Below are 12,500 nucleotides of genomic sequence, written 5' to 3' on the forward strand. Positions count from 1 at the left end.
AGGCCAAAAATGAGAAAATCACTCATCTCGCGTATACCGAAAATGTGTCGCTGTTGTCCAGGTCTAAGAAAAAACTGATGCAGATGGGCAACATCATTGAGAGGTTTCTTGGTGAATGTATTAAAGACAGAGTATGTGGTGATGAGCAAGATTCTAGCCTATTCAAGAGACCAACTCCAATCACTGGCAGTCTGAACCTAATCCAACAACAGTGTTATGATTTTAAATATCTGAGGATGACTTTTTATAGAGAACATATCATGTGAAACAAAGATCAAAGTTAGAATCCACGTGGGAAATCAATCTTACTTGTTTTTAAGCCCAAAGTCTTAGGAAGATCTATGGTCCTGGACAAAATGAGATCACTGGGAAACGGAGGAGCTGGCACAATTGTCAGCTGGATGAGATCTACAATAGTCCAAAGGGGTATTGCAGTTATGATGAGAAACAAACAGCTTGCATAGATTGACAAATCTGAAGATTTTACACCCTGCAGAAGAGCAGCTCTAGGCAGCCAAAGGAAAAGTGGGTAGCTCAATCCATGAGGACTTGCTGCAGATTTGTATAGAAGATGATTGGCAGTAGACAACAGGGAAGGGAAGGGAAGTGGGGCCTTTAGCTGTGGGTGGTCTTCTGGGTCTGATCATGTGACTATGGATCCAAAGGTCTTTGGCTTTTTCCCTGGTCCCAGGATTTTTATCAGTCACTTTTTCACTTCTTTAACCTTTGGCAAAATTTATTAACGAAAAATTGTCATCTTTTTCCATGGTCTAGAATCCACATTAAACTATCGATCACCCTATAACTGGCAGGGTAGGTCAGTCCACAGGCTGGAGGAAAGTGGTGCCATACCACCTCCGAAAGGGCCACAGCTAGTAAAGCACTGTGGCGTTCACCGACCTCCAATTTGGCAAACACTTTACCTTTACCTTAATTTACTATTTTTTGTATGACATTTACATTTTAATGTCTTGCAGTTACTTAGCACATGATGAAATATTGGCTTACAAACCTACCATTTTTAAAATTGCTGTTAGAGTGGCAATAAATACAACATTTAGGTCCACATGGTAACCGCCATTTTATATACAGGCACACCTATTTCAGTATTACACCTGTAAAACTACAGTAACTACATAATAACTACACTGAAGTGCCAAAGAAACTAATATAGGCATGTGTATTCAAATACAGAGATAAGTAAACAGGCAGAATACAGTGCTGCGGTCGACAATGCCTATATATGACAAAAAGTGTCAGGCGTGATTGGTTACTGCTGCTACAATGGCGGGTTATCAAGATTTAAGTGACACTGAACATAGTGTTACAGTCATCGCATGAGTGATTGGGCACAGCATCTCCGAGGTAGCGACAAAGTGAGGATGTTCCCATACAACCATTTCACAAGTGTACCATGAATGTCAGGAATCCAGTAAAACATCAAATCTCCGAATCACTGCAGCCAGAAAAAGATCCTGCAAGAACGAGACTGACGATGACTGAAGAGAATCGTTCAGTGTCAAAGAAGTGCAACCCTTCCGCAAATTGCTGCAGATTTCAGTGCTGGGCCATCAACAAGTGTCCGCATGCAAACCATTCAACAAGATATCATCAATATGGGCTTTCGGAGCCAAAGGCCCATTTGTGTACCCTTTATGACTGCACAACATAAAGCTTTACACCGCACCTGGCCCCATGAACACTTGACATTGGACTGTTTATGACTGGAAACATGTTTCCTGGTAAAAAAAATGGTTCAAATGGCTCTGAGCACTTTGGGACTCAACATGTGAGGTCATCAGTCCCCTAGACTTAGAACTACTTAAACCTAACTAACCTAAGGACGTCACACACATCCATGACAGAGGCAGGATTCGAACTTGTGACCTTAGCAGTTGCGCGGTTCCAGACTGAAGCGCCTAGAACTGCTCAGCCACATCGGCCGGCCATTTCCTGGTCAGATGAGTCTCGTTTCAAGTTGTCTTGAGCAGGGGGACATGTACGGTTATGGAGGTAACCTCACGAATCCATGGACCCTGCATGTCAGCAGGGGACAGTTCAAGCTAGTGGAGGCTCTGTAATGGTGTGGGGCGTGTGCAGCTGGAGTGATACGGGACCCCTGATACATATAGATATGACTGGCAGGTGACACATACTTTAGCATCCTGTCTGATCACTTGCATCCATTGGGCATTCTGACAGACTTAGACAATTCCAGTGGGACAATGCAACACCCCACACATAACACTCTTCTGAGTTTAAACATTTCCGCTGATCACCAAACTCCCCAGACATGAATTTTGTTGAGCATATCTGGGATGCCTTGCAGCGTGCTGCTAGAAGAGATCTCCACTCCTCATACTCTTATGGATTTATGGACAGTCCTGTAGGATTCATGGAGTAATTTCCTCCAGGACTACTTCAGACATTAGTCAAGTCCATGCCACGTCATGCTGCAGCACTTCTAAGTGTTTATGGGGCACCTACATGATGTTAGGCAGACATACCAGTTTCTTTGGCTCTTGAGTGTATACCGCAACAACATAATCATAGTAAAATCCCATTACCTCTGCAAGATGACTGCATTGTTCTGACTTCTTGAGTTCATTTGCAAGTACTGATAGTGCCGCTGCCTCATAGCTCTGTGTGTTCGAGATGTTGATAAAGTACTTGCAGCTAAATTACGGCGTGCCATAACTAAAGGATGACTTGCAGGAATATCACCTGAAAAATAAGTAAAGGAAATGTGTGTTACACGGTATGGACCACAAGGCAAAAAAACCATGACAAATACTTTAACAAAGGAGTTAATGCAATAATTAATATACTTTCAATTATCAGTGCCCTAACTCCTATGAATGTGCAAGTGCAGAATACAGATACACGAATGTATCACTTTCCCTAGTGTTTCATAATTTTGCATTTGTAAGGGCATCAAATATGGTGTATTAAGTTTGTCAGAAAAGAAATGGGATGAATTTGTGCTAGATTTCGTCTGAAGTGATCCAGCAAAATCACAGCAAACCTCACTTAATACCATAAAACCCCTTTTTAATGAATCTCTGAGGATCGAAATATATTTTTCTTAAATCTAGGTTTTCCTTAACAAGGGATTTACCTTCACCATGCGAATGAAGTGACCCACAATTTGTCAGAACTAACTCATCTAGATACTTACCCACAGACCTCGTAATTTAACGCAGTCTAGGCTATTGGGCTACAGCATTCTACGCAGCGCCAAACATGTGCATAGAATCTAAAATATTCATTCTCCTTATTTCATTTCTGTCACAGAAAGGAACTGCATTACTGGCTAAATTTTTTCCAGGTCTAAAAGCTGCAGGTGGCGCGGAAGCAAGAGACACATCAACGTTCCTGAGGAATGACATTACCATTGGATATGGAACACATCTGCCAATTATAAGAGAATTATCTTTCTTCCTGCTGCACCCATCTCAGCATATAAACTCTGAACCATCTTTGAACGAATTTCAGCAGTCATCGTGGCACTAAGAGTTGAAAATTTGTCCATTAATAATGATGTCAACTTTTCACTGTTATCATTATAAACACACAGCAGGGCCATCATTCTCTCTCTCTCTCTCTCTCTCTCTCTCCCCCCCCCCATACAAATGATTTTTTCCCCCCTCAGATCAGCCAGCATCAATGTGCTGGAGTCTTCCATCTCTTAGTTCAGGACAATTTCTTGCACTTTATACCTTAACAAATTTCCACCTGTTCACTATTTTGATAAACACCACAACACAATACATTTGGACACTAAGACCAAGTGTATTCATTTTCTATGATGTCAGTTTACTTGGCCTACGAGCAGGAATTGTCACTTGTTTAAAATTATCAGCCAAAAAATATGACTGATGTAGCAGAAATTAGAGTTCATTGTGAATTACTGAAATTTTCTGCCAGGAATGAAACAAAACTCAATCAAAAACATTTAGAATTTTGTCATAACTAGATTTCCATTATATAAGTGATTAACATTAAATTCTTTAAAAGCAGACTTTCTTCAAGTAAGGTTCACTGAAACCAAAAATTTGTCACATTGTGATTATGACAATTTCACTGGGAGCAATGGAAATATTGTTGGAGAAGAAGTAGCACAGTCACCATGGTGCAGGGGTTATGATACTAAGACTGTGGCATGGAGGGTTGTGAATTCGAAACTCACCTCAACTGTAAAATTTTAATTTCTATATTCAGTTCGAGTACAATCTAGAAGTATCCAAATATGTCAAGAAGCATTGTACTGGAATGTTCTGTAGATGTACCAGGTGACCAAAAAGTCAGTATAAATTTGAAAACTTAATAAACCACAGTATAATGTAGATAGAGAGGTAAAAATTGACACACATGCTTGGAATGACATGGGGTTTTATTAGAACCAAACATATTGCTAGACGCGTGAAAGATCTATTACACGCATTGTTTGGCGATGATCATGTGCTCAGCCGCCACTTTCGTCATGCTTGGCCTCCCAGGTCCTCGGACCTCAGTCCGCGCGATTATTGGCTTTGGGGTTACCTGAAGTCACAAGTGTATTGTGATCGACCGACATCTCTAGGGATGCTGAAAGACAACATCCGATGTCAATGCCTCACCCTAACCCCGCATATGATTTACAGTGCTGTTCACAACATTATTCTTCGACTACAGCTATTGTTGAAGAATGATGGTGGACATACTGAGCATTTCCTGTAAAGAACATCATCTTTGATTTGTCTTACTTTGTTATGCTAATTATTGCTATTCTGATCAGATGAAGCGCCATCTGTCGGACATTTTGTGAACTTTTGTATTTTTTTTTGTTCTAATAAAACCCCATGTCATTCCAAGCGTGTGTGTCAATTTGTACCTATCTATCTACATTATTCCGTGATTCATTCAGTTTTCAAATTTATATTGACTTTTTGATCACCCGGTATATACACTGTATGTGTTCTGGCCGGAGGCAGTTCGCTCTGCGCTCTTGTATGTGCAAGTGCTGCATAAACCTTCGTGAAGTGAAGTTAGTGTTAGTCATTCATCTAATTACACTTTATATATGAAGACAGTAACTGTTCTCAAAAGAACAGATGCTGTAGATGACCGTGCAGCTTTTCTCTGGAATAAATGATGACTAACTGAAACCCTCAGCTGCCGACAGGTGGTGTTGATATACCTCGATGTGGACAGCTGAAAATGTGTGCCCCAACCGGGACTCGAACCCAGGATCTCCTGCTTACATGGCAGACGCTCTATGCATCTGAGCCACCGAGGACATAGATGAATAGTGCGACTGCAGGGACTTACCCCTTGCACACTTCCCGTGATACTCGCATTCCCAACTGTCCACAATTCTACCTATGTAATGTACCGGGGTCGAGTCCCAGTCTGGGCACACATTTTCAGCTGTCCACATCGAGGTATATCAACAACACCTGTCAGCAGCTGAGGGTTTCAGTTAGTCATCATTTATTCCAGAGAAAAGCTGCACGATCATCTACAGCATCTGTTCTTTCGAGAACAGTTACTGTCTTCATATATATAGTTGAAGGGTACCCAGCCATTGACCTTCATCTGTGCGAATGTGCACAGGTTGCCCAAACTCTTACGAGAATCGCCAAAGGGTGCGCGAGTAACGAGTGAATGGGCAAATGTCTATAAGGTACATTACACAGGTAGAATTGTGGGCAGTTGGGAATATGAGTCTCAAGGGAAGCGTGCAAGGGATAAGTCCCTGCAGTCATGCTATTCATCTGTGTCCTCAGTGGCTCAGATGGATAGAGCATCTCCCATGTAAGCAGGAGATCCCGGGTTCGAGTCCCGGTGGGGGCACACATTTTCAGCTGTCCACATCGAGGTATATCAACAACACCTGTCGGCAGCTGAGGTTTTCAGTTAGTCATCATTTAATTATCCTTTCTTCTGCAAGACATTATTCTGGTGGAGACACTAGGCAGTGGATCTTGTGATAGGACACATTACTGACGACACAGTGGCTCCCATCAAGCCACGACAGAACCGTCGTTTACATGGTGAGAATCCCGAGACCGAGCCATATTCAACAGATCACAATCTATTGAAGACAGAAGAAGAGGAGGATGTTACAATGACAGCAACTGTGTGCCACCACATGAGATATCCTTCCGGGTTCTCTGGTGTCGATGGCCAAGATCCAAACAAGTGGCTGAAGATATATGAGCGTATAGCCAAATTTAACAAATGGGATGACACCGTGTGTTTGGCTACCATATTTTTTCACTTGGAGGGCACTGCCAAGCAATGGTATGAGAACAACGAGGAGCAGTTCACAAGTTGGAAAGTATTCCAGGTGGAACTGTGTAAGTATTTTGGTGACACACAACGACAGAAGGGCAAGGCTGAAGATAAACTGCAGGGCACAGCATCCAGGAGAAACTAAAGCATCCTACATTTGTCTTGGAGTTGTGTAAAATAGTGGATCCTAGAATGAAGGAGGAAGATAAGGTTGCACATCTCATGGAGGGTGTTGCCAAGGACATGTATCAACCCCTCCTACTCTGGAAGGGGGTTTCGACAGCAGACTAGTACATAAAATGGTGTCAGCATATAGAGAAAACGCATCGAAAGAAAATTACACACAAAAAGTTTGAACGGCTTCCAAATGTCATATTGATGTCTATGATCAAGGAAGCAACTGATCTCACAAGTGTTCTTCATCAGATAGTGAAAGAGGAAGTTCACAACGCACTTTGATTGCACGTGGAGCAAAAAACCGAGATGCTTCAAGAGATCATAAGGGAGGAAGTAGAACATATATTGAACCCAATCTCTTGTCCTTCATTTCCCTTTAAATGGGTGAAAAAGTCAAGACCCAGGTGGAGTTATGTTCCTACAATACCGCATGAGGAACCTGATTGGGCACCTAGGAAGACTGACGTCTGGAGGTCTCAGGAAAACCAGCCAGTAGGCTTCCACTGTGGACGACCGGGACATGTGCTGTGCTATTGTTGAGAAAGGCAGCAGATATTTGACGACACCCACGCCAGAAGACAGAAGACCGACCTTAGCTGACGCCAACTCTGGGACGACAAAGATGAACAAGAAGATGTGGATGCAGGACGACATAGGTCAAGGTCCCTGCAAGCTAGCCACTGGAGAGGACGCTCCCCAACATGCCGATCAAGGTCTCCATCACCATTTAGAAGCTCCAGCTCATCACCTAGCTGCTGCAGTCTGGAAAACTAAAGAGTGTGACCTTCCTTGGAGGTGAGGCTGCCAAAGAGCAAAATCCTCTACCATCGATCACTACAAAAATGATAGGAAACTACATCAATATCCTCATGAATGGCTGACCAGCCCAAGCTCTTGTGGACTCTGGAGCATCACATTCAGTCATTTCGGAGAAGTACTGTCACCATTTGTAGAAAACCATATTCGTCGACAACAAAACATCTCTGCTGAAGGTGGCTAACGGGAAATATGTAAAACCTTCAGGAAGATGTACCATTCGTGTGGGTGTAAGTGGCCATACCTAGCCCTTATATTTCATCGTCTTAGAAGAGTGTAGTTGTGATGTCATTCTTGAATGGGACTTGGCTTCACAGGCAATTGTAGATTGTGGTCTCTCAAAGATTATGCTAGATGAGACGAGATATTGTGGACAGGAAGATGCGCATCCTTGTGGAGACTGTGTGTGCTGGAAGAAGTGATCATTCCTGCAGTCAGTGCTAGAAAGGTAACTGTCATGTGTCATGCCATGGATCAACCCATGGATCTTTTAGTGGAATGTAAGAGAAGCATACCACTGAAGAATAACTTGGTCATCCCTGGCTCTTTAGTCTCATTTAAGAACAGATGTGGTGAATTGTAGATAGTTAACCGTTGCCGAGAACCGCAGATCCTTCCAAGATGCGTGTGCATAGCAAATGCCGAGGCATTAATTGCCGAACAGCTGAGTGTCATAGAAACCTCCCATGCTGAGTCTGTGGTGAAATTGGCACTACCACTACGAAACAAGATCTTCTAGCTCAACTACCACCATATCTCACTAAGGAACAACAGAAGAAGCTACAATGCCATTCTTCAAGAGTTCTCTGAATGCTTCAGCTCACAGGTGAAGAGCAAATTAGACAAATCGATGGTGAAGCACCAGATTAGCACTGGAGACCATCAACCAATAAGCTCAAGAGCATACCATGTCTCATCAATGGAACGTCGAATAATCTACGACGAGGTAGAGAAAATGATGAAGAATGACATCATTCAGCCTTAGCAGAGCCAATGGTCATCACCAGTGGCTCTTGTCAGGAAGAAGGATGGCAGTTGGCGCTTTTGTGTTGATTACAGGAAGCTTAATAAGGTAGCTAAAAAGGACATTTACCCCCTTTCATGAATTGACGATACACTAGATTCTCTGAAAGGGGCTAAGTTTTTCTCAACCATGCACATGTATTTGGGATACTGGCAAATCGAAGTAGATGAGGCTGATCATGAGAAAACTGCATTCATCACCCCCTGAGGGCCTGTATGAGTTTAAGGTAATGCCGTTTGGTTTGTGTAACGCACCAGCAACTTTTGAACGGATGGTGGATAATCGTCTATGTCACCTGAAGTGGACGATGTGTGTCTGTTATTTATATGACATTATAGTTTTCTCAGAGACATTTGATGAACACTTAAAAAGACGGAGGGCCGTTCTCCAGTGTCTCCAACAAGGCAGACTGAAACTTAATCCAAGAAAGTCTCTCTTTGGAGCAAAAGAAATCTAAATACTTTGACACCTTGTGTTAAACGAAGGTGTGCGGCCAGACCCAGAAAAAGGTGAGATCTATAACAGAATCTCCTATTCCTAGAAGTATTAGAGATGAGAAGCTTCCTCAGATTATGCTCTTATTACTGTCATTTTGTCAAAGACTTTTGTATCAAAGTCAGACCTCTTCAAGAGTTGTTAAAAGCCGATGCTAAATTTATCTGGGGTAGTGCTCAACAAGATTCTTTCAATGTGCTGTGAAAAGCTCTGATAACTGACCCTGTACTTTGTCTGTACGATGAGACAGCACCAACAGAACTACACACAGATGCCAGTGGGTATGGGATCGGTGCTGTTCTGGTGCAAATTTTGGATGGAAAAAGAGAAGGTTACAGCCTATGCTTCTAGGACACTTACAAAAGCCCAAAGAAACTACTCAACTACAGAAAGCGAATGTTTTGCTGTGATGTGGGCCATGTGCAAATTTTGATAGTCTCTCTATGGAAGGCCATTCACAGTTGTTACAGACCATCATTCACTTTGTTGGTTGACAGATCTTAAGGATCCAACAGGACGACTTGCCAGGTCGGCACTACATCTTCAAGTGTGTGACATTACCATAGTGTACAAAAGTGGAAGAAAACACAAGGATGCTGACTGTCTCTCAAGAAACCCTGTGCAAGACCATCAAGACTATGATGAAGATAGTGACTGTCTCGCTGCACTCCAGGATCTCTCTGCTGAGCAGAAGGATGATGCCAAGGTATCTCAAATTTTGCTTGCCTTAAATCAGTCAGAGGATGTGAAAGGACAATTTAAGGTAGTTAATGGATTACTTCGCAAGAAAAGCTTTGATCTGTTTGGAAAGAGGTGGCTATCAGTGATTCCTAAACATATGGAATTAGATGTTCTACAGAAATTCCACGACACCTGAGGCCGTACATTTAGGATTTATTAAGACATATGATAGGATCTGTAAGAGATTTTTCTGGCCAGGTTTATTTAGGAGTGTCCGTCACTATGTGTTGCACTGTAGAGAGTGCCAGAGGAGAAAGGCAGTTCCTCAGAAACCACCTGGCTGACTCATACCAATTCCACCAGCCGAAACACCTTTCCAGCGTGTTGGGATTGACCTCCTTGGACAATTTCCAACATCTGCTAGTGGCAATAGATGGATTATTGTTTGCACTGATCATCTGACATGCTATGCCATTACAAAAGTTGTGAAAACAGCCGAAGCATCTGAGGAGGCCAAATTCATCATGGAAGACATTGTATTAAAACATGATGCCCCAAGGTCATTACTTACGCATCGATGGAATGTTTTTCAATTGAATCTTGTGACAGAGATAAACCATTGGTGCAACACTACTCATCACATGACGACTGGCTACCATCCGCAGACTAACGGGCTTACTGAATGCCTTAATAAGACCTTGGCTGACATGCTGTCAATGTTCGTCAATGTTGAGCAGAGCAACTGGGATGATGTGCTACCTTTCGTGACATTTGCCTACACCACCACCAAACTAGACACCACAGGATTTACGCCATTTTTCCTGGTGCATGGGTGTGAGGCGACTACGACGATGGACACTGTGTTTCTGTTACATCCTGACGACGTGGACAACTACATGCTGCAGGCTCAAGAAAACGACCGCCAAAGGTATGACACGGGCCACCGCTCTGTTGTCTACCAGCCTGGTGACCTCGTCTGGATCTTCACTTCTGTTCGGAAGGTTGGTCTCTCTGAGATGCTCCTCAGGCACTACTCCAAATTTTACAAGGTTGTAATACAGTTGTCTGATGTTACTTATGAAGTTGAAGATTTTGACCCCGACACAAGACTATGAAAAATCAGAGATATGGTCCACGTCCTTCGAATTAAGCCCTATAAGGATCCTGCAATCCAGGGTAAATTCGAAGCTCCAGCGACAGGCAGTAAGTGGAAATGTGTCTAAGAGTGTAGTGGCGAAAGAAGTTCTACTTGACTGTTGCATGGAGGGTCGTCAGCTCAAAACTCACCTGAACTTTAAAATTTTCATTTCTATATTCACTTTGAGTACATTCTAGAAGTATCCACAAATATCAAGAAGCACTGTACTGGAATGTTCTGTAGCTGTATATATACTGTGCATGTTCTGGCTGGAGGCAGTTTGCTCTGCACACTTGTATGTGCCAGTGCTGAATAAACCTTCGTTAAGTGAAGTTAGTGTTCGTGACTCATCTAATTACACCTTCTTTTACATGACAATATTCGTTAAAAGCAGCTTTGTTAACATGGGGTTTCACTGTTGCATGAATTCCATTTGGTTTGCAGCCTATTCCCAAGTTCGGTTATTTAAGTGCTTGAATGACTCAGTTGGCAATGCAGAACATACCAAAGGAAAGACAATTCAAAAACAAAGGAAAGAAGATTAGGTTTAACATCCCGTCAATGATGCGGTCATTAGAGCTGGAGCTAGAGCTCAGTTTCATTACCACAGAAAACTGACAGTATCCTTAAAGAATTTACGGAAACAAAAACCACTAAATCTGTATGATCGGATGGGGATTTTAACTGACATCCTCTTGAATTTCAGTACAGTATTATACCAATGTGCCCCCTTGCTCAGCAAGATGATCCAAGTTGAAGTCTGAGTAGGACAAATAATTTCATCTTTTAGGTAGATTTTATATGGAGACAATTGGCTACCATGGCTTTATTTTGCTAGTAGATTGCAGATGTAAAGTTAGCAATGTGACTTGTGGCATTACGATGAGCGTACATAGTTAATCTAGTTATTTATGTCTATGAAGTACCATTAGGCATATACGAAATGGGTGCTGAAATACAACTTTCAGGACAAACGTAGCAGCAACACACACTGAAAGTTTCTATTTTGGCTGGAGCCACAGTCATGGTAAATGTTTTGAATGATGGTGCCACCATATGACTAGAAATTTTTATTTTATTGTTATACAGTTCAGATTTTGACAGGTCATTTTCAAGTACAAAACAAATGGAACAAACAATAGAAGTATAAATTAAAGAAGCAACCATGAAAAATAGTGTATAAATACCATGATTCTTTACCTTTTTGACATATAAATCAGGCAACGAATCATGGTATTTATACATTTCTTTTTCATGGTTGCCCTGTTTCTTGCTTTTGTGACTCAGTTTTTGAACTTGAAAATGGCCAAATAGCAAAATCTGGATTGTAAAACAATGAAATAATAATTACTACACTGAAAAGTTCAGAAATTTCTCAGTCATACACAAGAAGCATTAATTTCATTCTCTGAGCTGTAGAATACATTATTGTGCCAACAACTGACCCATATATTTCAGAAGTGTCTTTTTGTTTCATTACAGCCCTTGACACCAAAACCACACCACTGAAGTCATTCAGGAGTCACACTGACAACTATAACAACATGTATCTCTCAGCCTGGATGTCTCATCTTCCAGTTTACAAGTGATTCATAAGCAACAATTACATACTTCATAAATAATAATAATATTAAAGATTTGTAAGCAAATGTTATGGATTCTAAAATTCATCAGCTTAGAAATAAATTTTTCCTGATTTCCATTTATCTGATCCTTGTCTTTGAATTCCAAAAGAATGAAAAGGAATTTCTAAAATAAATTGATTTAAGAGGTACACATGTAACTACATTATGAATATGTAGAGGATCCTCTCTCCAGAACAGTCAAAACCGGTAACCCACATTCAATCCATTGGTTTTAGTAGGAGGTATGGATACTGCAATGGCATAGAGA

At 41.7% G+C, this 12,500-nt stretch overlaps 1 protein-coding gene across 1 annotated transcript in view; it reads right to left on the reverse strand.

Moving 5' to 3' along the window:
• LOC124554679 (E3 ubiquitin-protein ligase HUWE1) overlaps window positions 1–12,500 on the reverse strand; it is a 350,828-nt gene that overhangs the window by 125,736 nt on the left and 212,592 nt on the right. The window contains exon 37 of the mRNA XM_047128297.1: window positions 2,568–2,724. Coding sequence (XP_046984253.1) covers window positions 2,568–2,724 — 157 coding nt within the window. The remainder of the gene's footprint in view (window positions 1–2,567; window positions 2,725–12,500) is intronic.

The sequence above is a fragment of the Schistocerca americana genome, chromosome X (genome assembly GCF_021461395.2).
Source record: "Schistocerca americana isolate TAMUIC-IGC-003095 chromosome X, iqSchAmer2.1, whole genome shotgun sequence".
NCBI classification, from domain to species: domain Eukaryota; kingdom Metazoa; phylum Arthropoda; class Insecta; order Orthoptera; family Acrididae; genus Schistocerca; species Schistocerca americana.